Source organism: Pipistrellus hanaki (genome assembly GCF_964339955.1).
Source record: "Pipistrellus hanaki genome assembly, chromosome: 5".
In the NCBI taxonomy this organism is placed as follows: Eukaryota; Metazoa; Chordata; class Mammalia; order Chiroptera; family Vespertilionidae; genus Pipistrellus; species Pipistrellus hanaki.
The window spans coordinates 47548897-47575048 of record NC_140507.1 but is presented as its reverse complement, the minus strand read 5'-3'; the positions used below and the strand labels follow the sequence as shown (position 1 = coordinate 47575048).

The 26152-nt window shown below is 44.8% G+C and overlaps 1 protein-coding gene across 6 annotated transcripts in view; it reads left to right on the top strand.

Moving 5' to 3' along the window:
• Window positions 1–26152, top strand: part of ZNF827 (zinc finger protein 827) — a 162361-nt gene that overhangs the window by 75911 nt on the left and 60298 nt on the right. For all 6 annotated transcript variants that reach the window (XM_084884282.1, XM_084884283.1, XM_084884284.1 and 3 more), the window contains exons 6-7: window positions 9637–9876; window positions 12461–12518. In XM_084884282.1, coding sequence (XP_084740408.1) covers window positions 9637–9876; window positions 12461–12518 — 298 coding nt within the window. The remainder of the gene's footprint in view (window positions 1–9636; window positions 9877–12460; window positions 12519–26152) is intronic.

The following is a 26152-nucleotide window of genomic DNA, read 5'->3' as shown; positions in this document are numbered from 1 at the left end:
AAGAAAAGTATATTCTGGACATTAGATGAAAAATAGGTTAATTTTTAAAAAATGAGATCATTTGGAATGTTACCAAATGGCAGACATACAGTTTAAATGCACCTCTTTAGCTAATTTCCAGTGAAATCATCAAATGAAAAGAAAACAAGATGATTGGGAGAGGTTTTACATTAACACCGGGACTCAGAGTTCAACGGCTAATGCCTGAGCCACTCCGCATGACGGCTGCTTGCAGAAGCTGATCTCCCAAGGCCCCCAGTACTCTTGATTGTCATTTGGAAAGAAGTGAAAGGGACAACGGTGAAATGTAATGGAGACATTCTGACTTGTGATTATTCGAGAGGTCACAGGAACCTCCCACGTAGCTTCATGCGAGGCAGTATCTTACCCAGAATCAAGTCCAAAACCTGTGCTGCAACCTTGGGCCCGGTTCTGTGGCCAGTCTGAAAACATTAGCTAAGGCCCGGGTATCTCAGCCAAGGACCCGTAGCATTGCTTGCTGGAATAGGGGATGCGAATGAAGATTGTCTTAAAAATCCACAGGTGAAGAAAGCATCTAGTACTTCAAGCTGATGGAAAATATGTTCCTTGGACTCCTGAAAGAGAACTTCAGGATCTCACTAACTCTTTATCTCCTTTAAAGTTCAAGTTTCGTTTTTAGGGCGTATTTGTTCTTTGCAAATTCAGTACAATTAGTGAAATGGAACACCTGGGGCTGCTCATTGCGTGCTTTTAAGAACTTGATTCTAAGTTGACCCCCTGCTTGCTTCTGTCTGATTGTGGATTCTAGCACGCATAGCTGATTCTTCAATGTTTGTTATTTCTCCTTCTTAAGTCACCGAGTAGTATGCTGATAGTAGAAGGCAAACGCTGGTTAATTAATAATTTTGGTGATCCAATTCAAAAGGTCAAGTCTGATAAAGTATCTTACAATTGTTTCAGGAATCAGAAAGGTAGTGTGTGTGTGTGTGTGTGTGTGTGTGTGTGTTTGAGGGAAGGGACATACAAAAAACCTAGCCTCATCATTTAAAAGAATCCTCCTAATGTGTAGATTACTGTGAAGACTGGTTTTACCACCTGGAAAGATGATTTAATTTACCAGGAATTAATTGATCGTTTAATGTGTTATTTAATTTTGTGCAAATTTTTGTTTGTCTTTCTTTTAGGCATCGAATTGGTCTCATGGTTTGCTCAGTTCTGGGTAAATGTGATGTGTGTGTGTGTGTGTGTGTGTGTGTGTGTGTGTATTGTGTACTGGAGGTCATTACTGGGCTCTTCTGTTGAAGAATACTATTTTTTTCTTTTGAATTCGGGAGGAAGAAAGTTCAGTTCCCTATCACACACCATTAGCATCCCTGCCCACTGTGCCTGTTATCTTGTGGACCATGTGTTTTGTCCATTCCAGGGAATCAGTCTCCCGCTCCACTGTCCCAAGAAGAGGGGGCTGGAAAATGCTGTTCTAGAAGGTTCTCGGATATTGGAAGAACCAGAGAAAAGTCTGCCTCACCACTGGTTCCTCTCATGGAGAAAGTTTCCTCACTTTCTCCCCAGGAACAGACGACCAATATGTCTAGTAGGGAACATGGGTAACTGAGCAGAGCCTGTGCTTCCTCTGCAGTGGCAGCCCCCGTGGGACAGGCTCGGCTTCGGATTCCATTCCTCAGAGCGGGACTGGGGGCCTCTCCCTGCTGGGGACCGCTGGGCTCTGAGCACATTGTAGATGCACCAAGGGCCACACCGTACAGGAGAGTGAAATTTCCTGTATAACCCCCGTGGGAAAGCACACAACGATCCAGATCCAGCCCTTTAAAGAGCATGAAATGTGTCTCGGTTTGCATATGCTGTTCTGTGATAGCATGTAGAGTGACGGACACAGCCCCCACGTAGGGTGAGGGAAGGCTGTGGCCTGAGGCTCCTTCACTCCCACTTGAGACCAACTCTGATGCACAGCTTCTGTGAAGGAGCATTTCCAAATCGGCCTGCAGCCTTGCCTCTCCGTGCCACCAAGGAAACCCAGCCCAGCTCTTCATCCCATTTCGATTTGGGCAAAGGCAGAATCAAGTTAGAGAAAATAAAGGGAGAAGGCCGCACCTTTACCGGATGGCAGGCCCTGCGATAGGATGATGCTGCCGTGTGATCTCACTTCTTGTTCCTGGCCCTTGGTTTCACTTAGCTTCCCTTCAGCCTACACGGTTGCTCACAGAGTGTTAAGGTATCACTCCGGCACCTACAGGGATCGTTTTATCCCTGGACAATGTTTTTATGCCAAACCAAGAACGTTGTGTCTTTGAGGATGGCAGGTTGGAGAGGAAAGACTTTTAACTTTTCTGATTGACAGGAATATTCCTCTGGAAAGTGAGTTGTTCCCACATGGCATAGGTGCCGTTGCTCCTAGAGGCTCTTGAAGCTTCTCGTTATTGTAAAACACATCTAGTTCAGGACCTTGACAGTGTGCAGTCTAGAGAGAGAGAGGCCTCTTATTGCTGTCTATCTCAGTGCCATTGCTGGTGCTTTGTCCTGTAGCATGTGTGAGTGTCTGTGGCAGACTGCGGACCAGGAGGCTCCTGTAGGGGTGCCCATAAACCTCTCCTCTTTTCTCTGGGCTGCCATGGAACTCACCATGATGGCCCTCTTTTTTCCACCTCTTTTTCTCACTCCTTTTCTTCCTCTTCCTCTCTAAGAGTAAAGGTAACACTTCCACTGCCCATGTGCTCTTCACTGGCTCACCCCACCCAGTCTCTGGATTCAGATGAGCCCACTTCCTGAAGGAATTATTAGCACTTCACCAAAACAGAACTGAAAATTTCCCTTTGTCTTTTCCCCCCAACCCAACTTTTTGTATTCCTACTCCTATTAGTACCATCTTCCAAATCTCAAGGCTTCAAAATCATAGAATTATTTTTTTCAATCCCACTACCCTCTATGCAGGGTGTGTACAAAGTTTCTTCATAATTTCTCCACATTGGTCCCTTCATTCTCCCTTCAGATTCTCTGCCACCAATTCCTTCCCATTCAACCTCTGGACTGTCTCGTGCATTTTTCATTCCTCACGACCATTGGTCAGGCCCTCATCTCTCCATGCCTGGATGAGACAGTGTGCTCCCTTTATTCCTTCTGAAATGCACCCTGGCCATGTCTCTCTCTCTCTCTCCCTCTCTCTCTCCCTCTTTCACACACACACACACACACACACACACACACACACACACACCTGTGCACACCTCCCCCATTAGGGCAGGCTTCTAGGCCTATGATCTAAGAGCCCACATCTGCCCCTACCTACCTCTCCAATTTTATTTCTGTGGAATATAATCTGGCACTCTTAGTTAAACAGTGTATCAAATGGAAGACTTGGCTTCGGCATCAAGGTTACAGCAGAAGAATATTTTTCAAAAAGACTCGCCAGAGTTAGAAAATAGATGATGGGTGCAGAGGTTGGTAGAAAGGGAAATGGGGAGACAGTGTTTAATGGGTAGAATTTCATTTGGGGACAAGGAAACATTCTGGAGGTGGATGGTGGCGATGGGCGCACAACAATGGGATCTGCTTAATGCCATGGACTGCACACTTAGAAATGGTTATCCTGGCCAGCGTGGCTCAGTGGTTAAGCATCAACCTATGAACCAGGAGGTCACAGTTGGATTCCCAAACAGGGCACATGCCTATGTTTCGGGCTCAATCCCCAGTAGGAAGGTGTAGGAAGCAGCCGATTAATGATTCTTTTTCATCATTAATGCTTTTTATCTCTCTATCCTTCGCTCTTCTTCTCTGAAATCAATAAAAACATGTTTTTAAATTAAAAATATTTAAAATGATAAATTTCATGTTATGTATCTTTTATACCCTCCCCCACTCCCCACACAGACTCTTGAACCTCTTGTCCAAGTTGAGAGAATATAAAAGCAAGAGGTTTTTGAAGTTTGGGGCAAGGGGGTGTGGAAAGAACTGTGCTGCAATTCCCCCACTGCGGGGGAGAGGGGATGGATGCAGAGAACCAGCCACTCACCCCAAATCTAGAGAGCGTGGCTTAAAGGACACACCTACCTAGGCAGTCTGCCTTGTGCTGTCCTCAGTTGGGGAGCCTGGTGGATTGGTGCCCAGCGCCTGCCTGGGAAATCTAGACGGTGAGACACTGGGTGGCCAGTCGCTTGGTGGCCGAGTGTGCTGCATAGGGCCCAAACTTGCCCTCTTTGTCTGGTCAAATAAAAGGCACTGTTTCCTGGGTCCCCGACAGAGACTAGGTTCCCACAAGAGGGCCGGCATCGTGGGCATTGATTTAAATGCTGTCCAGTGGGGCTGCTGAGAGAATTGATGGTCCCTCAACCCAACAGGAGGTGTATTCCAGGGTCAGTGGAAGAAATGAGCGACCCCGGCAAGAGGAAGTTCATTCAGGTTGAAGGGAAGTGCAGGGGAGAGACCAAAGGTCTCCAAGACCCCATGCACATTCTAGAGCAGGGAGTGAAGTAAGGCCTTTCTCTTCGCTCACTTCTCCCCCTCCCCGTAGGCTTCTGGCCCTTCTCTGGGGTCTGCAAGGGCAGCTGGTATGTTGGGTAGAAGGCTCTAGGAGGGGGAGGCCCACCACACCCTCCCCTCCTCCTGAAACAGGTAATCAGTAGACTCCTCTAGACAGCAGGAAGGACCATCCTCAAAGGAAGGTTGAACTGAATTAACGTGTGGGATTGGGTCTTCTAGGTTCTGAATCAAGACTGTTTTGCTGTTGAGAGGGGTTTTAAGGCTTTGTATCATCTAAGAAGTATCAGGTATGGGCCTGCCTGAGCTTTCCCCAGGGAGAGGGGAGCAACTCTTCCTACCAGGCAGGTTTAAAGAGACAATGAATGAGAAAACGCAAGAGCTGCTGTTAGGTTTACACCCTGTGAGTCCTGCTTATTCAAGGTGCCAGTTCTACCTCAGTACGGCCCCCCAGCCAAACCAGACAACGATATTCCAGGGACACCCCAGGAGGAGTGCAGTTCCCCCTCTGAGCTTTGGTTTACAGTCTTCCTTGACTTCTCTTCCCACACTGAATTTTTTAATGTTACTTCTTGCATTAGAAGGCTGTTTGTACTTGTCTGATCTTTCATTTAGCTTTAAATTGCTTGAGGGAAAGAACTATGTCTTATGTATCTCTGTGTCCCACGCATCATATATCATAGTATTTAGCACATGTAGACATTTGGAAAAGATTATAGAATGACCAAATGACTAGTGAGTGAAATAATACCGTTTGATGGCTGGTATGCATTATGCTTATGAAGGTAGAAAAGACAGAATTATTGCATTCTCATTTCCCTCTCCCCCTCCCCCCCCACCCAATTGCCGAGCAGCATTTGAAAAGGGTGTATCTGATTCACAGACCAACTTTTCCGATGCTGCCTACACACACAGTGTTCTAAACACATCTAAAGAGGAGTTATCAGCTTTTTTATGGGCGTATATAATTTTTTTCATTTTTTAAAATTTAGATAAATTACAAAATATTTATATTTTTAACCGAAAAATTACAGAAAACAAGTAAGCATTGCAATAAACAGTCACCTGCAAACCACCTCCCAGGCGTAAACTACTGTTAACACGGTCTCTCATCTTTTTCCATGTGCCAATTTCTTTCTTGGAATAACAGGATAGGTCACTTGGGGTAAAATTAATATTTATCCTGTTATTTTAGGAAGAGATTCTAAAAAAAAATTTTTTATCATTGTGCATGGAGAAGGAAGGTGATGGAAAAGAATAAAACCCTGGCTGTGTAGACCTGACCCTGAGAGTGGGAGTCAGAGCTAAGTCAGTGAAATGACTCATTCAACCATTGTTATGTTCCAACACCCCAGGTTAAAGAGGGAGAGCTGGCCTGGGGACCACGTGGGATCTATAGCCAACAACCTGCTCCTAAGTCAGCCTGCCTCCTGCATCCTAGGCCGGTCTGCCCCACACCTGGCTGTGATGGTGCTGAATACAGCGGGAGCCAGAGCTACAGCTTTAGAGAAAGGGGAGTGGGAGAGCAGGAAGTGGTTATAAGGGGGAATATAGTGATAACAGAAGACTTGACTTGGGGTGGTGAACACACAACACAATACACGGAAGATGTGTTATAGAATTGTACACCTGAAACGTATATAATTTTATTAACCATTGTCACCCCAATAAATTCAATGAAAAACAAAAGCAATAAGCTACAACTCTTGAGGAGCTTTTTCTTTCTTCCTTAAAGCCCTGGGTGTTGATGGAATTTGGGAGGAGGGGTTTGAAAACTATAGAGTGTGGAAAAAACTTTACAGCAGTTATCTTCAGTTGGGGTGATTTTGCTCCCCAGACAACACTGGCAACGTCTGGAGTTATTTGTGGGGGTCACAAGTAGGGAAACAGTGACATTAGTATCTAGTAGGTTGAGATCAGGGTTGTCCGTAAACATCCTACAGCGCATCACACACCCTCCCACAACCAAGAAATGCCTGGTCCCCAATGTCAGCAGCGCTGAGGTGGAGAAACCCTGCTTAAAACAAGAAGGCGAGAGAACACTTGGCAGCAATGCCTAGAAGAGCAAGGACTATAAAAATATTTTTTGCATTACTTCTCACTTGCCCATTGAGATGTCAGTTTGAAAGCTCTTCTTGAATTTAGAGTCCATCGGTAGATTAAGAACGCTAAAGGATGTTATCAGTGGCCAGTGTTTTATGCATTTTGAAAGGTCAAGGGTTGTCATAAGAAAGGGCAGAAAGTACTTCATGGAAATCATACTTGAAATTATCCCAAGTAGCTTTTAAAAATGATTTCATTAAATTCAGTGGTGCAAATAGCCAAGCGGTTTTTAATCCAGGAGCAAAGCTGAGGGAAGGTGTGAGTGTGTGCATGTGTGTGTGGTGGGGGGTGGGGGAAGGGAGAGAATAATGGAGCTTCTTTCTAGCTTTGCTCTGTATGCCATTGAGATTTATTTACTTTTTTACTAAATGAATCTCTTTGTAGTAGTCCCTTGTGTTTGTCTTCAGGCTTGGGAGTGACTTGCAGGCTTCAGAGACATCATGATGTACCTGTGACACTGACCCCACTGTTTATTTTCCACATTAAAAATAAAAGCGCTTCGAGGGAAGACAAAGAGGGAAGCGTGTGTTGTGCTGCAGCGGTGGGTGACCCAGCTGGAAGTCGGGATGGCTGCCAGGTCACCAGAACCTAAGAGGGCAGGGGGTGTGGTTGGTACTCAGAGGAGAATTAGGTGGACTGGAAGTAGAGGCATGGGAGCTAAGCATGTAACTTGCAAAGCTTTGTATTCTTTTTATAAAGTGTGATTGAATCAGGAAATGTGGCTTCGCAGACACAGAGATAAAACAGCTTGGCAGAGTTGGGGGAGGGGGAGGGGATCTAAATTAAGTATAACAGTTGCCTGCAGTTTAGTTGCTGACAAAAAACAAGTCGTTTTCCCTGAGAAGCATGTGTAATCTGTCAAAAGGGGGGTAAAAAAGAACAATTAGCACCCTTCTTACATAAGAGCTTATTGATAGCACCATATGAATTTTAATCATTTAATTAAAAATGCTCCTCTATCTTCTTTACTGCAAATCAATAAACTCTGCATGTCCCTGACTTTCACTTGCCTCATACTTAGCAGGGAAAGCATAGTTTTCTTTGACCACCCAGTGTACAGCAATGAGATTTCCCCCTTCATATCCCCTGGCTGTCCCATAGATCAGCATCCGCTTTATATTTTTCCTACTGCTCTACCATCTATCTATCTATCTATCTATCTATCTATCCATCCATCCATCACCAAACACCACAAACTTGGTAGCTTAAAACAACAGAAATGGCCGAAACCGGTTTGGCTCAGTGGATAGAGCGTCAGCCTGCGGACTGAAGGGTCCCGGGTTCTATTCTGGTCAAGGGCATGTACCTTGGTTGTGGGCACATCCCCAGTGGGGGCGTGCAGGAAGCAGCTGGTCGATGATTCTCTCTCATCGATGTTTCTAACTCTCTATCTCTCTCCCTTCCTCTCTGTAAAAAAATCAGTAAAATATATTAAAAAACAAACAAACAAACAAATAAAAAACAACAACAAACAAACAGAAATGTATTCCTTCATGGCCTAGGGGCCAGAAGTTTGAATCTGAAAGCTCTAGGGGAGAATCCTTTCTTCCCTCTTCCTGGATCTGGGGGCCTCAGGCAATCCTTGGCTTATGGCTGCATAACTTCAGTCTCTGTCTCAGTGTCTTGGTGCTGCTTTCATAGAACACTGTGGACCAGGTAGCTTGTAAATGACAGAGATTTATTTCTCTATCTTTTGGTGGCTGGGAAGCCCAAGATCAAAGAGTCCTAGTATTTGGTGTCTGTGAGGACCCTCTTCCTGGTTCATAGCCTGGTGTCCTCTCCCTGTGGAAGTGGCGGGGGAGCTCTCTGGGGCCTTCTTTGTAAACACGCTAATCCCACTCATGAGGACTTCACCCTTATGACCCAAACACCTGCACAGGCCCCGCCTTTAAATACCATCTCATTGGGGATGAGGTTTCGACATGTGCATTTGGGTGGGGCACTGTGTCTGCCTTCACATGGCCTTTCCACTGCGTCTGTGTCTTGCTCTCTTCTGTCTGTTATGAGAACACTTGTCATTGGATTTAGGGCCTACTGGATAATCCAGGATGATCTCATCTTGAGATCCTTAACTTAATCACGTCTGCAAATACCTTTTTTCATAATAAGGTTACACTCCCAGGTTCCTGGTGTTAGGACATAGATATATCTTTTGGGGAGGTCACTATGCAATTCACTACTCTGTCTATCTGTCTGTCTGAGTTCTTTTTGTTTTTTTTGTTTTTTTGGACTGCTGAATACACAGTAATAAACACTGATTTATTTGAAACTTATTTGTGGTGGCCTTATTTTAAAGTGACCCAAATTAAGGGCTGGGCTAATTGCCTCACCTTGTTTCAAAGACATTCTGCCATTAGCTCGAAGGGACACCTGGACACAAAGGCACTCCAGCCTTGCAAAGGGAATGTGTGTTTCAGACTAGCGACCACACATCTAACAGTCACACGAAAGTAAGCACAGTCTGTAAAATTGAATCGTTATTATAACCTGGAAGAGTGCTGTTTTTCTAAGTGTTAATCCTTGGGCTGCAATTAACTTCCTAGGTGGTCTTGAGGATTACTACCTCCCAGCAAGGTATAAACGTTTTAGTTGAATCAACTGAATTTATCCTTTATTAATTTGGGTGCCCTAGAAGAGAAAGGAAAAAGAAAATCATCCGAACTTTAAAAATAGGGGGAGAGAGTCATTATATTAATATGCTAGCTCTAATTTGATGCGTGGAAATTAAGTTTTAAAGCAAAGACAGAAAGACACCATCCTCTGTAGGTTCTGGAAACAGCATGGCCAAGGAGAAGGGACCCTGAGTTCTAGATCAGGAGACATAGGCCTGGCTCTGCTGCTATTTGTGTGGCCTTGGGCAAGTCACTTAGTCTTCCAGGCTTCAGTTGCCTACTTTTCCAGGAAACCCAATGGATTAAACTAGTAGCTTTCCCAACTACCTTCCAGAATGCCATGGCATCTTCTTCTAACTGCTGCTTAGCCTCATCGTTCTCTCCCAACTGGGTTTGGTTCCAAATTAAGAAACGCTGGTGTTTTTGTTTCTCTTCATGCACCTGCTTGCAGCAGAGAGCTACAAGGAAAGCCAGGCCGTGAAGATTAAGGAGGAGCCCATGGAGGTGGACATCCAGGACTCGCATGTCTCCATATCCCCCAGCCGGAATGTTGGCTATAGCACTTTACTCGGGCGGGAGAAAACCGAACCCTTACAGAAGATGCCAGAGGGCAGGGTGCCCCCGGAGAGGAGCCTCTTCAGTCAGGACATCTCTGTGAAGATGGCTTCCGAGCTCCTGTTCCAGCTGTCAGGTATGTTGGCGTGCAGGGAAAGGCCGGTGATTGGGAATAATGGTGAGGAAAGCCACTCAAAGTAAAAAAGACCCACGTGATAGGATTTGTTTTTAGACAGAAATCAATTTCGTTCCTTGGACATGCCTACCGCAACCCAAACTTGGCTAATAAAAGGCTGCCAAGTTGAACTCCTGCCAAACTTTCTTTAATAAATAGTTCAGAATCGTTTGAAATTAGAACTCTATTCAATCCTGTGCAAACGATCCCTGTTGACGAGGCTACACGTCTCACCTCTAATTTTGTTTAGGCAGTTGATCTGATTAACAGCTTCTTTTTCTTTTCTTTTTTTTCTTTCTAATGTGCAAAAGATAAACTTCAGTTTACTCCAACAGTGACTGATTTACCATGAATTCCAAATTAGTGTGGTCTGAATTAATGAGATGGTACTGTATCTCGAAAAAAAAAAAAATGTCAGGGAAAGGAAAAAGCGTAAGTTGAAAAGTGGGGATTCTTTTTGGCTCTAGCCTAGTAGAAGTTTTCTGTAAACCAACTGTGTCTACTTCAAATGCTTGGAATTCAAAAGTACAGTAATTACCAGCTCGGCTAAGGGTCTAGATAGAATAGCTGAGAGTTCTAGTACCTACATTTTTCCCTTTGTTAACTCTTTCAAACTGCACACTTCTGCCCTTAACAGATTGTCTGAACATGATTGAGGCTGATGCTACGAACACGTATTAGATTTAGATTTGCATAGAGATACCTTCCTTGTCCACAGTCAAGTCTATATATTGAAGTCCATGCATCAGTGAGGTTTGTTACTAATGTTGGGTGAGCTCTTTGTGACAGATAAAAAATTTAAAGCACCCATTAAATGCCTCATTATTTAAGTATTTGCTTGTTTTCCCCGCTAAGAAAAATACCACGAAGGAGATAAAAAGCTAGAATCCGTGTGCCACCATGATAGTCCACCTTCCATTGGCCCAGCCACAACCCCCCCACCTGTGACACTAAATGGGAATGGAATGAAAATGGAAGCCGCCGGGTTCTCAATCAAGGACTATTTGTGCCGAGTTCTGCCATGGTAGAAACAGTTCATTCTGTCCAATCAATAGGGCACAGATCTTTGCCAGCTCCAAAACGTGCAAGGTGCTTTTTTCTTATAGGCTTAAACATCTCTCAAAACAGTATAACTTGGAAGATGAGTTAGCAGTTTACAATTGGCAAAAGTGGGGCTTGTGAGGTCCTTTTCAGAGTCCCGTCTCTGAGAGTCCATTATCACAGTCTGCTATCTGCTCGAAACTTTGTGTCTGAGAGTTCTCACCCTGGCTCTGCCACAACTGCCCGGGTGACCTCAGGCAAGTCATTTAGCCCCGATTTCCTGCTTTCTAAAAGAACACTGCCTGGGAATCTAAACTCACCCTCATTGTCACTGGCGAGTGGACAGAAAGGAATTGTCCCCGCAAGCTGGCGTGCAGCAGCTCCAGACTCTTGTTACAGAGCATGGGACAGATGTGGTACGTCTTTGTTGAGATTTTTCTCCCCAAATCCGTTACGATTAGGTGGATTTTTTTTTGTTTTGTTTTGTTTTTTTTTTAGCTGCCCTGCCGTGGAAACCTGAAACCCTTGTAGAGTTGGCCAGGTTTTCTCTGGACACTTAAAAGAAGCCATTGAGAGCTGTGACAGTTGGGGCAGAATCTTCACATTTGAACTGCGTGGGGGAGGCCAGAGTTCAGCTTTTGTGTTCTTGAAAGCTAATTAAATAATTCCTGACAGCTGGCAGAGACGGACCTGCAGACGGAGGCAGGGAGGGTCTGCCTCTCCTTGTCTAGTGGCAGTTTGCGTCCCGGGTGACATTTATCAGCGCCCGCGCTCGGTGGCTGCAGCACCCAGAGGTCTCACGGCTGTTTTTCTGTCCCCTCTCACAAAGGGGCCAGCAGTACAGAACCCACAAAGGTTGCCATCGAAGTCAGGAGCGGAACAGTTGCCACAAAGGCAGTTTTCCTGCTGAATCAGAGGGAAGCAGACATTTTCAGCTGGGGAAAGATCCAGTAGAAAAAGCTATCTTTGTGCACGTGTGTGTGTGTGTGTGTGTGTGTGTGTGTGTGTGTACATGTACTTCCTCAGGCCTGATTAAAAGCAGTCAACATGCTTGAATGTTGTTGGTAACTGTTCCCTTTGATTTGTTTTTAATCACATTTTTGCAGATGCTATCTACATGCTTCTGATGATGGTCTTTACCAATGAGACAGGGAGGGTCCTGCTGTTTCAAAGAGAAAACAAACAGAAAGCCACAAGAGAGATACAGTGAGGCTCTTTCGGCTGAAGCCTTAAAGACACAAGTTGCCTGTGAATGACCTAAGATGGTGGTCGGCAAACTGCCGGCTCACGAGCCACATGCGGCTCTTTGGTCCCTTGAGTGTGGCTCTTCCACAAAATACCACAGCCTGAGCGAGTCTATTTTGAAGAATTGGCATTAAAAAAAACTTAAGTTTAAAAAAACATGCCTCTCAAAAGAATCATTGTACTATTGATATTTGGCTCTGTTGACTAATGAGTTTGCCGACCACTCCTAAGAGATGTGTTTCATTCTTTCTCCTTCCAGAAAAAGTGAGCAAAGAGCACAATCACACAAAAGAAAACACCATCCGCACGACCACCAGGTAAGTGCTTTGTGTGGGGGCCCTCAGAACACCCACGTCGAACATTGTTCCCCAAACATGTTCCCCCACTGGGTTCGAAGGAGTCATGCCCTTGACCACCGAATTGTGTGAGAACTTTGGTTGGGGGAAACAATACAGCAAGCGAAGACACTCGGTGGGGACTATTCGTATTGATCATATATCCCAGAGGGGTCCTTTGCTGGGGAGTCCCCGTATGCTTCTGTGCTCTACTCCTGACGGTCACTTTGGGAAGCAGGTATTGTTTTCTTTTTGGCAGAAGTTTCTGGACCTGAGAGTGTAATGGGTGGCCCAGCAGAGGCTGAGAGCTGGGTCTGCATCTCAGGACAGCCCTGCTCAAGTGGAGACCAGGGCTCACTCAGCTGCTCCTACGTAGGTCTGAGGCCGTGGGCTGATAATCCGTCACCAAGGAAATCCCAGCGTTTTATCTCACGGTATTAGCAGGAGGGCAGAAAAGGTACAAAGCAGAAGACAATACTTTAAAAACAACACACACACATACACACACAAACCTTGCAGGAAAGCCGATATCGCTAACAACTGTGGGTAAGGAAGCTTGCCATTGGCTTCAGGCAGTTTGAGGAGGTCTGCCAGAGTGGGTTTCCCATCAGGCTGCCGAATAGAAAGGACCAGCCAGTGCTGCTGGCCACTGGACACTGAGCTGTGCGCCAGCAAGCACAGACCCCGCTGCTGCAATGTCAAAGAACTTGGCTTCCCTGAACAAACTTGGGTGCTCCCTAATGGGAGCGTTGATTAGTTTTGTGCCCTTAATTCTTGCAACAAGAGACAAACGATGTTTTTATCTTTGATGCAGTCTGGATTGACCTCGGCATCCTCGGTCAAACCTTACCCGGGTTGTGTTTTCTTTTTCACTCAATGAATTGGAATTGAAGAACACCACACACCGTACAGTAATAATGAGCTCAGAGCCAGCCCGCCTCACACCAAGGGGACCGTGTTAGGGAAGGAACCTCCGGCGAACAGAACAGGAGAGTGGTGTTGGCCTGGTTTCCACCGTTAAGAGCGCGGCTGGGAAATGAGTCTTGCGGTCTGGTCTGTGCATTGCACTGGGAAAGGGTCTGGCCGGTGGAAAGTCCGTTTCCTCTATGAAGTGGGATGCTCAGATAGGTCACTTGGGCTACTGTCGATCCCAGCCTACCCTCTGCCTGCAATCTGAAGGCTATGTAGTGTTTGTGCTTGCGTCTGTGGGTTAAACACATGAACTGGCCAGATTGGTACACATGGAAAGGTGGCAGGCTACCAATACTAAGTGTTCCTTTTCACTGGCTTCCATGGGCTTCTCGGGGTGGCCTGGGCCAAGTTCCTGGCAGCAGAGCCTGAGAGGAGCGTGGCTGTGGAGGGCCTTATGGAGAGGTGTACTCTCCGGAGCCTGCGGGGAAGTGACGGGGCAGGAGAGAGGAAGGCGAGGTCACTGAGCAAGCGTGTGGTTGTAGCTGGATTCGAGCTTCTGCTGGGTCCTACAGTGAATTCTGGAAGGTGAACTGCACCAGAGGGAATGCTGCCTTGAGGCAAGGGGCAGCTCCTTGCAGCCCGTAGTATTCACTGACTTCAGCAGGAACAGCTCTCAACTGTTCGGCTCCTGACTTCCATGGCAACTGTGACCTCCCCGGGAGGGGTCGCGGATGGTGAGGACAGTGAGCAGCCCACACTCCCAGCAACTCGGAGCGAGCACAGGGTGCGGGGGAGGGGGGCCTGAGCAGGACCTCAGCAGCATCTCCCATGGAGGTCCTCTGCTGCTCTTTGAACTTATCTTGTAACATTTATATCACAGAAAGGTATGCGGCAAGACCTTGTTATTTTATGCTTCTCAGGTGTTCTCTGGGAAGAGGGAAGAGGGGGTTTGAACTAGCCTCGTAGCCTTGATTGCTTTGGCCGGAGCTAGAGCATAATTACAGGATAGAAGAGAATGTTTTTTAGCCATTGGGCAAAAAATGAAGCAATCCTTAAAACTTCCTCTTGATGGGAGCAAGAAGAAGTCAGATCTTTTACCCAAAGTAAAAGAAGAGATGCTGCCTATAAACAACCCCCCCCCCACCCTCCTCCATTAAATCGGTGTTCAGAAATCGGAATTACAGAGTGTTTGGTTTATTGTTTTTCTACAAAATCCTCAGTGTGTTTTTATTTTTCCTTTGAGTTGGCAACTTACTCAGTTAGCCTCTCCTCAGATAGGCCTCTCTTTTTCTTACCTTCTCACCTCATTACTTCAGGTGAAACAGAATCAAGCTGCTTTGTGCCAAGAAATCCTCTTTAACCGGAGTAACTGATAGCAGGGATGCAGGGGGGTGCCAGCGCTCTCCTTTTCTGAGTCCTGGTTTGTTTCATATGCACAGGGTCAACTTATGGGCTATGTTTTCGTTAATATTCGAGGTACTTTTCAGAAAGATCTGCATCATCTCCACTTTCTCACATCTCCAGATTTGTAAGTACTTAGTGGGGATGTTTGGTTAGTTATCAGATTTCTCATGTTTGATTTCCTAGAAGCCTCTGACTGCACAGAACAATGGCTCATGATTGGAATCAAGTTCAGAGTCTACCGTGTTTGCGAGTTGCCAGGCGCATTTAAGACGGAGCGTAATTTAACAGGGAAGGGTAATGGGGACGGGAAGCCCTGGGGTGCTGCTCCCAGGGAAGTATTTCGATCAAGCTCCTTCAAACACCAATGGATGCATGAGCTCCTAGCTTCCATGACACCTCCCGCTCATGGGGTCTTACACCAGGAGGGGGGGAAGGAGAGGGGGGAAATGACTAGAGAGACGAGACAGGCCCCACTGAAGAAAGGAGCTGACTCTCCCCTTCCTTTATTAACCCACGGCTCCCCCCACAATTGCTTATCATTATTGATCTTGACCCTCATTCTAACCACAAGAACTAAGGAAAAGGGTATCCACCCTCTGCAGGTTGGCATTTCAATATGTGCCGACCAGAGAGGCGTGGGGGTGCCGACTTCCCTGCCCGGGCACCGAGAGAAGGAAGCCGGTGGATGTGTTTACAGGGAACTCTCCATCCCATGTGGGCCGTGATCACACCTCCCTCCTCAGCACACCCTCCCTGGTCCCAGCTGGCCATTGGCAATCCCGCTGTTTGTTAATGCCTCTGTTATGAGATGGGGAGATACGGAAAGAGAAAATGATGTTAGACAGCATTCCTTGTTAGCAGGGTTTAAAAAGAGGCTTAGGTGAAGCTAAAGGTTGCAACTAATAACTAGCAAGCTCTGGATCATTGGTTCTCTGCCTTGTGCTTTTTGTCCGTTTGTTTGTTTTTAACTTTTACAATGGAAAATTTCAAAACTACAGAATGTACTCATCCTTCAGTTTGAACAATTATCACAACCTGTATAATTTTATCCATCCTCTCCTTTTGGTTCCCTTCTCTTCCCCTGGATTATTTTGAAACAAATCCCAGACATTTTAAGAACTGGTTTAAGAATTCCTTTTTTTTTTTTTTTTTTTTTTTTAATCCTAAAAACTTAGACGCAACTGCTTAAATCGGGATCATCTTCCCAAAAGTAAAAGAGAAGAAACAATTACACGAAGTGCACCACGTAGCCAGGCGGAAAAATCAATCTACTTAGAATGATGAGCTCATGTGGTCCTGCTCTCCAGGGCCTTGACCTCACCCCTCTTCCCTCGTGCATGCCCTCCTCTGGCACCTCCACCGCATCAGTCCCTCAGTTGGGACATCACTGGAAATGCTCAAACAGTCATTCCTTTGCCTGTTTAACCTTAGAGTCTAGAAAATTCAATCCAAGTGTAAAGAAGCCCGTGTGTCTCCTCTGAGATAGCGTGTGAACGGCGTGTTCTTAACGCCATCCGACCTGACAAATGAGATGGGAAAGCAGGCCAGCCAGACCCATGAGAACAGGAGGCTTGAACCCTTATGAGACTAACCAAATCCTGATTTTTCTGTTTCCTTCCCCCACACGAGCCTGGGTTCCACAGGGACCAGATAACCAGCTACTAGGATGGTTTGTAGATGGAAATACATGAGGCGTGATATCATAACCAGATCCCAAAGTTTAATGGAATAAAAAGAAGATCTCCATCTTCTGACATGGACCATCACCTAGCCAGGTGCAGGATAAGATCGAAATAGGAAAATGGAACCCTAGAGTCAGAGTCAGATAGCTCCTGGCAGGTGAATTGGACATGCTCAACGTTGTGTAACACCATGGACTTCAAACAATGGCTGCCAAGAACCCTCTCTTGGTTATTTGTTCTCCTTTCCCCATTAATAATGCAGTGTCCCTGGGGATATAAGATTGCAGGCCTATAAGAAAAACTTCTCACACCTGGCACACTCTATTCCAAAAGCAAGGAAGTGTTTACCTGAATTGTCCTTTTCTCCCTCACTAGACAAAAAAAGCACAAGTGGGGAAAATCCAAGAAAGGGAGATTTATATCATGCTGTGCCGACCAACATTTAATTTGCACAATTTTCAAAATTGGAAATGCAGGCTATTTTTCTGTGATTTAGATAATGGCACTTACAGTGTTTACGGAGAAACATATGCATTTGGAAGTGTTCAATATAGAATTTCCCCGTGTGAGGGTTTGGATGAAATGTCCTTAAATATTTATGATTCGGTAATAGAAATTGCACAAATTTGTAAAAGTATAATGTGCTGCCTCGATTTGTGCAATTTTCCCTTTATGTTTTTTGAAAGGCACAGCGAACAATGCTCCATTACCTTAAAAAGTAAAAGATGACACACAGAGAACTCTGGATTAGACGGAGGCAATTAAGAAAACAGGAAAGGGAGCAAATGAAATTGGTGGTCTTTGAGTTATTCTCCTTAGATTCTCTTAACCCTTTACAGTTTAAAGCTTTAAGATTAAATATGCTGAGAATTCTATTTCTAAAAAAATGGAAATTACTGCTAATTTCATGCTATCCCTTTGTTTAGGATATTCAAAGCTTTTTTAGTGAGGTCAAGGTTGTTGGTGGGCATTGCAACTTTTTTTTAACGTGCCCTTCCCTAGCCTGTGGACCAAAGGGTCCCGGGTTTGATTCCAGTCGAGGGCATGTACATTGATTGCAGGCTCCTCCCCAGCATGGGCCCTAGTCAGGGTGCTTGCAGGAGGCAAATAGACATGTTTCTCTCACATTGATGTTTCTCTGTCTTTCCCTCTCTCTTCTACACTCTAAAAGATCACTGGGAAAATATTCTCAGGTGATAAATAAAGTGCCCTTCCTCTAGACCAGTGGTTCCCGTTTTTTGGCCATGCCCTACCTAAGCCTCTCTAAAATTCTGATGTCCCTCTCCCCTGTGACATATTCTTATTCATGTGGAGAGAGGAAGCCTAAAAGGCCATTACCTTGGTCTAAACAAACTTCCAAAGAATATGGCATCCATCAAAGAGAAGAATAAAAGAACAAAAGGACAGTTGAAGTACTGAGGAAGAAATAGTTAAAATAATAATAATAATAATAATAATAATAATAATATGAAGTGACATAAAAAATAGCAAATAAGGTTTCAAAACATATAATAGAGAACTGAAATGCATAAATATGTCACACTATATATTTACATACTGTATAGGAGGCCCCTAGAACCAGAAGGAATGCAAAAAATTCACTGTTGATAATTCATGCTTGAGCTGCCCCCCCTTAAAAATCAAATTGCCCTCTCCGCCTTCCCCCCCCCCCCCCCCCCTGTGGGGCATGTGCCCCATGTTGGGAACCATTGCTCTAGACACTGCCACCTACTGGAAGACTGTCCTAGGAAATATGTAAACCTCTGATGTCTGCGATGTCACTGTGCCCCTAACGTGGTTCTGGTGTGCAGGGCACAGCCTGCACCACGGTTGCAGCTGCCCCGACACAGATGTTGGCTTTAGAGTCTTTTCATGGGCCACACACCCTTCCACTCATCTCTGCATTTTCAGTTTTCAAAGAAATTAAAACTAATCTCAGAACACAATGAATCACTTCTTAAAGTAAAAAGTTCTGAAACAACATTGTAGATTGCTGCCATTGGAAGGTCCCTTTTTCTTACTTCACCAAACCTTTCTTGGTACTTTGGTCCATCCCTTTACCCCTTTGTCCTTGGGAACCCCCTCTGCCATTTTCTCGCACCCCTGTGACATCTGTATTGAACTGAGGTCGTTGGGACTACACGGCCAGAACCGTTTCGTGTTGTGTGACTGTGAAGAGGCCAGTGCACATCCCCTCGTCAAGATCGCACGAGGGCTGTGCCTTTCTCCTCTTCCTGTTGCATGGGCTCTCCCACCTCTGTTCCTCCCGGCCTGCAACTGTGCCCCCGCTTGTTACAAGCATAACTCAGGAGAGTCAGGAACAACGTGCAAATCTGTAGGGCCCTGTCAGTAGACACCCAGAGCCTATAGTCTCTCCTAGTCACCTTTGACAGGTGATGCAGAGGTGACACGACCCACAAGTCTGTGCGGCTGCGGTGCTGGCCTCACTTTCCTTCCTCTGTTCTGGGACTTGCTCTCAAGACTGTCTCCGCAGTTGTTACTAGAAAAATATCAAATATTCAAGGGTTGACCTCTGCTGGGGGCTGAAAAGCCCTCAGGGATGATGCCATGGCCTGGGGGCACCCACCTTTTAGTACTGGGGTTCCCTGGATCTTCCACAGGACAAAGTACGGAGTCCCTACAGGGAGACTGAGGTCAGAGTCCTCTGCTCCCCCTGGTGAGGGCCCGCCGCCCTTGCTTATGCAGAAAGGCAGGTTCCTGCGGGAGAGCCAGGCCCTCGCTGGCTGACATTTCACCGAGCCGATTGACACGCAGGCTCTCTTCCGTGGCCTGCGGCTGGCTCGGGCTCTCGGGGCCTGGCCCCCGGCGCAGCGGCCCTCACAAGGCCTGGCATTGTGCTCCCTGTCCTGAGAAGTTTCCCGGCCGCCCAGCGGATGAATGCTCCAGCCCCTGCAACAGGAATTGTTCCTTGAAAATGTGGTGTTAGGTTGTACGGGTTGGCCCGCCTCTAAGACAACTCTAAATAGAAGGTGTTTGTACTTTTCAGAAAAGAAAATAAATTTTTTTAAATCACCAATATTTTTTTTTCTTCCAAGGTGCTCTATTGTTCTGATATTTGAAACAGCCTCTTCCTTCAATACCTTTCGGCCTTCTGCAACTGAATTTGACTGATCCTGGTGGGATCATGCCTTAGGTAGAGTTGTCCCAGCCTATGTCTTTTACAACTGCCTTCAATATTATCCCTCGGATTACTTTCTAAAAGACTTAGAGTCTCTTTTAAAATAGAAATAAAGGATACTAAACCATAAAACTTAATATATTATTTTTAATTTTTTTTCAACGACATTTGACACACACAATATTCTATTAGTTTCAGGCATACAGCAGCTTGTTTAAATTTTAAAAATAACGTTTATTTCCAGCAGAACATAAAAGATAATCATGCTACCCAGACAACCACTGCTAAGATGGTGCTGCATATCCTGGCTGAATGTTTTCCTATTTATATGCATATATTTTCCTATAAAAATCAGCTACAACTATATATATATATATATATATATATATATATATATATATATATAGTTTTGCAATCTCTTTTTCACTAGCAATATATTCTTTTCATGTCAATAAACATAACTCAATATTGTCCTTTTCATGTTTGCATAGTATTCAATGTCTGCATGTCATAACAGACTTAATCAGCCTCCTGTTAATGGGTATGAAGGGTTGTGTTTGGTTTGGTTTTCCCAAGTTGTGGGTAATATAAACAGTACTGGAATAAATTGACTGACAAAAGCATTCACAGTTTTCAGGCTTTTGCTGTGAATTGTCTAATTGACTTTCAGAAAGGTTGAATCTATGATTCTACCATAAGCTAATGACAGAGAATATTTCAAGGATCTCTGTGCCTTATCATTAAATTTTTTATTTTTTTTTTTTACCAATTGGGAGGTTAAAAATTATATCTTCTAGTTATAACCATTTTATTTATTGATTCCTAGTGTTACCAAACATTTTGTTCAAGGGGAGGCATTTGTATTTGTCCTTTTGTGTATTTTCTTTCATTGTCATTTATTATTTCATTTGGTGGTTTGTGTGGATTGAACTTTTAGTTTGATTGTTGCTGTTGATTTTTTTTTTTTAATGATGAGAATTTTGAAACAAGTAGAAGGAATAATGAATACATCTCCATATCCCACTACCCAGATTAAACAAACATTTGCCATGCTTACTTCACCAATCTTCCCCCCTTGTTTTCATGACATACCAGACATCATAACACTCACTCTCAGATTCTTTGATATACATCTCTAAAAAATAAGGATATTTTCTACAATACTATTGTACACCTTACAGCATTCACAATATAGTTGATTGGTTTTATCTTTGCTGAGAAGGTTCTACTGATAGGCATCAGCCAAGTACACAACCATGTCAATGGGCAAGGAGGAGAAAGAAACACATCTTAGCTTTCTCCTCACCTCAAAAATTAAAGAAGAAAATCTGGTGCTCATAAGGGGAGTCGAATGATGGAGTGATCTTGGTTCTCCATCTTCCCACAAGCGCCATTTAGAACCCACTGAATCTGCAATGCCAGCCTCAGTGTGTAGAAACATGCCCCCACCGAAGCCTGCCAATGCATGGCCATTAATTCACCTTTATTCACTACAGTTCTTTCTTTGAAAATGTGTCCACCCAACTTAATCAATGACCGTACTTCCAGGCCTGGCCCACTGGGGTCACAGGAAGTCTTCTCTGTTTTGTAAGTTTTAAGCTTGAATAGGGGATTTACTATTTGGATGGTCAGGGTTGTCATTAGGTAAGAGACACTACCACCCAGGCATTTATTTTCTTTTAATTTTTTTTAAATACTCACAAATGAGTATTTTTTCCATTGCTTTTTAGAGAGAGTGGAAAGGAGGCATGGAGGGAGTGAGAGACAGAGAGAGAAACGGTTGCCTCTCACATGTGCCCTGACAGGGGGTGGGGAGACAACCAACAACCCAGGTATATGCACTTGACTGGGAATTGAACCCAAAACCCTTTGGTGCCTGGGCCAATGCTCTAACCACTGAGCAGCACCAGCCAGGGCCTAGTCATTGTTAAACTTGAGCACTCTTCTCCACCCCTATGTCCACTGACCTGCATCCATTGTGATAATTAAGGTGAAAATGAAATCATCTTATTTCCTTTTTTTTTTAAAACAATGAATAATTTTTTTTTAAAGTGGCAATGTTTTTGTTGTTGATTGTGAATATATTTTCATGCAGGCTGCTCCTGCTTCTTAAAACGTTTCTTTTGACCTTAAAGTCTTTAAGGAAATGTTGAGAAGGTAGTTACAACTAATCCAAATATTTGCCCTGCTTTCTTATCTTCAAATAATCCCATCTTTTTTCATTGATCTGTTGCAAAAGGTTTTGAGCACAAAAAAAAAAAAAAAAAAAAGTCTTGTTTTTGGCAAGGACTGTATTCTGTTATTGTTAGCAAGGTCTGGGTTTTGTTCAAAGAAAACATTTCCGGTTTGTTGTCATTTCCTTTACTTTCATTATATATACACGGAGATTCCAAATGGAAGTTACTGTGTCCATTTCCGCCTCCTATTCCACACATCCAGAAAGTCTTTGAACTAGAGTGAGATTTACTCTTGGAATAACTGGTCTATTGCCGTGTCTTGTGGAGGCTTGAAGGATTGTTTTCAATTAGTGTTTCCTGTACACTTCAGCATGCCATGCAGTGTGTCACTCCTGGGGATGTCTCAAGGTCTGAGTGGTTCAGAGGTCAGAGTTTTAAAAATGCCAGCACAATGGTTTTAGGTAAATATAGGGTGACCCCCAAAAAATGTGCATACACACTTTGAATAATTGTAAAGGCAGTGTTTATTAGAATACATTTCATTTTCAAAACTGAGCTACCAGCTGTTAAAGTGTGTGTACATTTTTTGGGGGGAGGGGGGACACCTGCACATGGACTCTCAGATCTTTAAAAATAACATGATATACCAATACAAAGAACAAGTAGTTCAGTGCACTTGAGTACATGGCTGGAGCTAAGTGAAGACTCAGAAAGGCCCGGCTAACAGGGGGGTGACAGCCTGTGGTGAGGTGGCCATACTGGGGCCTGCCAGTGAGGAGCCAGAGAGAGGTAACTTCTCTGGTTCCCACGGCCCTTCTCCAGCCCAGAATGGGGCTGCTGACTCTCCTTTCACAGTATGTGGCTTCTCGGAAATATCTGAGTCAGATCACTTATTCTTGACATTTCCTTAAAATAAAACAAAGCGATATAAAAATTAACCCAGCCCAGCTGGCGTGACTCAGTGGTTGAGCATCGACCTGTGAACCAGGAGGTCACGGTTCAATTCCTGGTCAGGGCACATGCCTGGTTGCCGGCTCCATCCCCAGTGTGGGGCGGGCAAGAGACAGCCAATCAAGGATTCTCTCTCATCATGGATGTTTCTATTTCTCTTTCTCTCCCTTCTTCTATGAAATCAATTTTAAAAATATTAAAAACTAGTCCAAATTCTTTTAGACATATTTTACCCAGCTCTTAGAAAAAAATATGGAAGCTGGAGACTCAAGTATTTTCACTTGAACATACCCCATCTTTTTTATTCATTAAAGAAAATTTTGTCTCTGTGGGGATTGAAGTTAGGATGTCACTCAGGATGATGTACCAGAAACCCTTACATTTAATAGAATTTCATTCCACCCTAAAATACGTAGATCCTTATATGTTCTGAGTAAAAAATCATTCTGGAGCAAGATCTTTTCATTTCCCCTGTGTTTAATCTTTCTTTTCAATTTGCCATCTCCAAATTCAGCCCTAGGAGTTATTATCATTGTCTTCCAGAAGGAAAGAAAGAAAAGAAAAAAAAAAATACTTCTTCTGTCGTTCCTTAAAAATTATTGTGTCATTACTAAACACATGTTTTCTTCTTAACTTTCCCTTACATATTGCGTCCACCTTCTTCTTTTCCTTTCAGTTCTGTGTTGCTATGGCCACCTCACTGAGAATGGCTGCTGTTTTGGTTTTCACGGTGGCCCTAGGGGAGGGGTGGCAAGCCGGCTGGTCTGTGGGCAGCGAGCTCCCTGTGGGCCCTCGGATGTTAAAAGTAGAGATCCCGGTGCCACGTTGGCACTTAGCAAAACGTATCGCTACTTAGAGTCATAATCTTTTATGGACTGTTTTATTATTAACTGTAAATCTTTTTGTTCTGAAGCCCCGTGCTGTTGACCCTACAGCCCAGGCCGCCTAATGCCTGGAGTTGCCCAGTCACGTATTTTAACCTGAAGATTTTCTACAGAAACACACCTTTAATCTCCATTTCATGTTTATCCAGAAAAGAACATTGAATAGATAAGTTTTTGCCTCTTTTAAGTAACACAAAGCAGGACAAATAATGGTTTGTTGGGCAGTCCTACACCAATACATTCTAGATGCTACTTCTGAATGTGTACTGAATGTGTATGCGAATCAGCTACATCTTCCGGGGAACCTGTTACTGTGCAGGGCTGACAGGGGCATGTTGTGGTAGATGGTGATTTGTTCTCTAAGTGACAGATCCCCTTCTCCCCCCTCCCCCCACTAACCTTTAGTTTAAACCTGCTCCTTTACCAACTTTTTAACCAAATATATTGATCATAGATCAATTTTTTAAATATATTTTATTTATTTTTTATAGAGAGGAAGGGAGAGGGATAAAGAGGTAGAAACATCCATGAGAGAGAAACATCGACCAACTGCCTCTTGCACACCCACTGCTGGGGATGTGCCCTCAACCAAGGTAGAAGCCCTTGACCGGAATCGAACCTGGGACCTTTCAGTCCGCAGACCGACGTTCTATCCACTGAGCCAAACCGGTTTCGGCCATAGATCAATTTTTAATAGTGTTTGCCCTTTTCCACTTCCTTGACTCACTTTTTAATGGAGAGGCTTTTTCGTAGTAATATGACTCAAGTTCAGGAGAGTCAGGAAGTGAGAGGTTGTAACATGCACAAACCGGCTCCTTTTGTGGAAGCAGTGGTAACTGAGGACTGAACAGACCTGTGTCAGAGACGACTACATTGTGAAGCTGTGTTTCATGTATTTTTCTACCTGGGAAGATTCAGACTCAGCTCACCCTGTGTGGGGCACCTCCTGGGCCTTCCCTCCCCACCACCTTCCCCCGCCCCTCAAGCACTGCAGCCTGAACGGGGTGCCGGCTTCATCCCCTGCAAAGCTGTGCCAACTGCTGAGAATGGGTGACCCGCACAGGAAAAGGAGCTTAAGGAACACCATCCCAGCGCTAAACATTGCATCACTCGGCACGAAGCTGCAGGGTGGTCTCTTGTCCTCAGAGCACGGGCACCAGAAAGATGACCAGTGTTGTTGGGGATCTAAAGCCATTGAGCAAGCCCATGCTCCATGGGGCATGCTCCTGGTTTGGTCTCTCCTCCTTCTCCTCCTGAGGCATGGGTGCCAATCTAGGCGGTCGTAGTGCCACCATGAGCTTCATATTTGTGTTGAGTTAGAGATTGGCCAACACCTCATGGCCTCATTACCCTTCCCTTCTCATGTGGGCTTCATAATGGCGAGGAGCTTGCCCCCAGGAGCAGTGGGTACAGGCAGTGGAGAAGGGTTAGCATTGCAAATTGCCCCATCCCCGGTGTTGTGGGAATATTCGAAAAGTGGAGCATCCCTTAACTTCTAGAGAGAAGTAAAGACTAAAATTATTTTCACTTGTTCAACTTCTCAATTGATGCAGTCTTCCTTCAGTGTCCCAGGATCCTGCTTACTGAAGTGGCTGCTCCCATCCTCCCTCCTCCCTCCTGCCCCCTCCTTCCCTTTGTTTTGTCCGTTCCAAGCATCATGATTCTGTGTTGTCCATGAGTTGCCTAGATGCTAAGAGACCACACAGAGGCAGCTTAGCGGGTGAGAGTGCACACTGGATGCCAGCCTGCCTGGATTCAAATGCTGGCTCCGCTCATGGCACGGAGAGCTATCTAACTTCGCTGTACCTGAGTTTCTCCACTGTACAAAATACAGATAATAATAGTGGCAGCTACACCATAGGGTCCTTAAGCGAAGTTAATACACACAGAGCACCTTGGAACAGTGTAAGCAATACTTAGTGCATGTACAGTAAACATGTTTACTGTACATGCACTAAGAACTTTAACATGAAATGTCTTATTTAACGCGGATAGCACCCTTATAGAGATGGTATTTTTAAACCTCTTTCCAATGATGAAACTGAGGCTAGAGAGAGTATTGATTTGAAAAAGGTCACTTGACTGTAAGTGGCCAGTATGGCATTCAGCCTCAGATCCTTCCAATTCCAAACTCTGTGTAACCCATTGCACACCCACCTCCCGGACTGAGTGGACATGAACTCGGAGCGTTACAGCTGTGGCTTCTGCAGCAAAGCCTCCTGGTCGTCCTGGCCAGGCCAGCCCCCAAGGTAGCTCTGCACCCCTCCCGTCCTCAGCACTAGTCACGTGACAGTTCCCTTTCACCTGTGCACACAGACCTCTTTGCTCTCTGCGATCTGTTCCCAGGCCTGGCATAGTGTAGGCGCTCACTCACGGTTACTGTGAACCCGAGAGAATGAGGGCAATGTTTTTCTGTGGCAAGAAGGGTGACAGTCTTGATGGCCTTTAGGGGGACCCTCTTGCGACT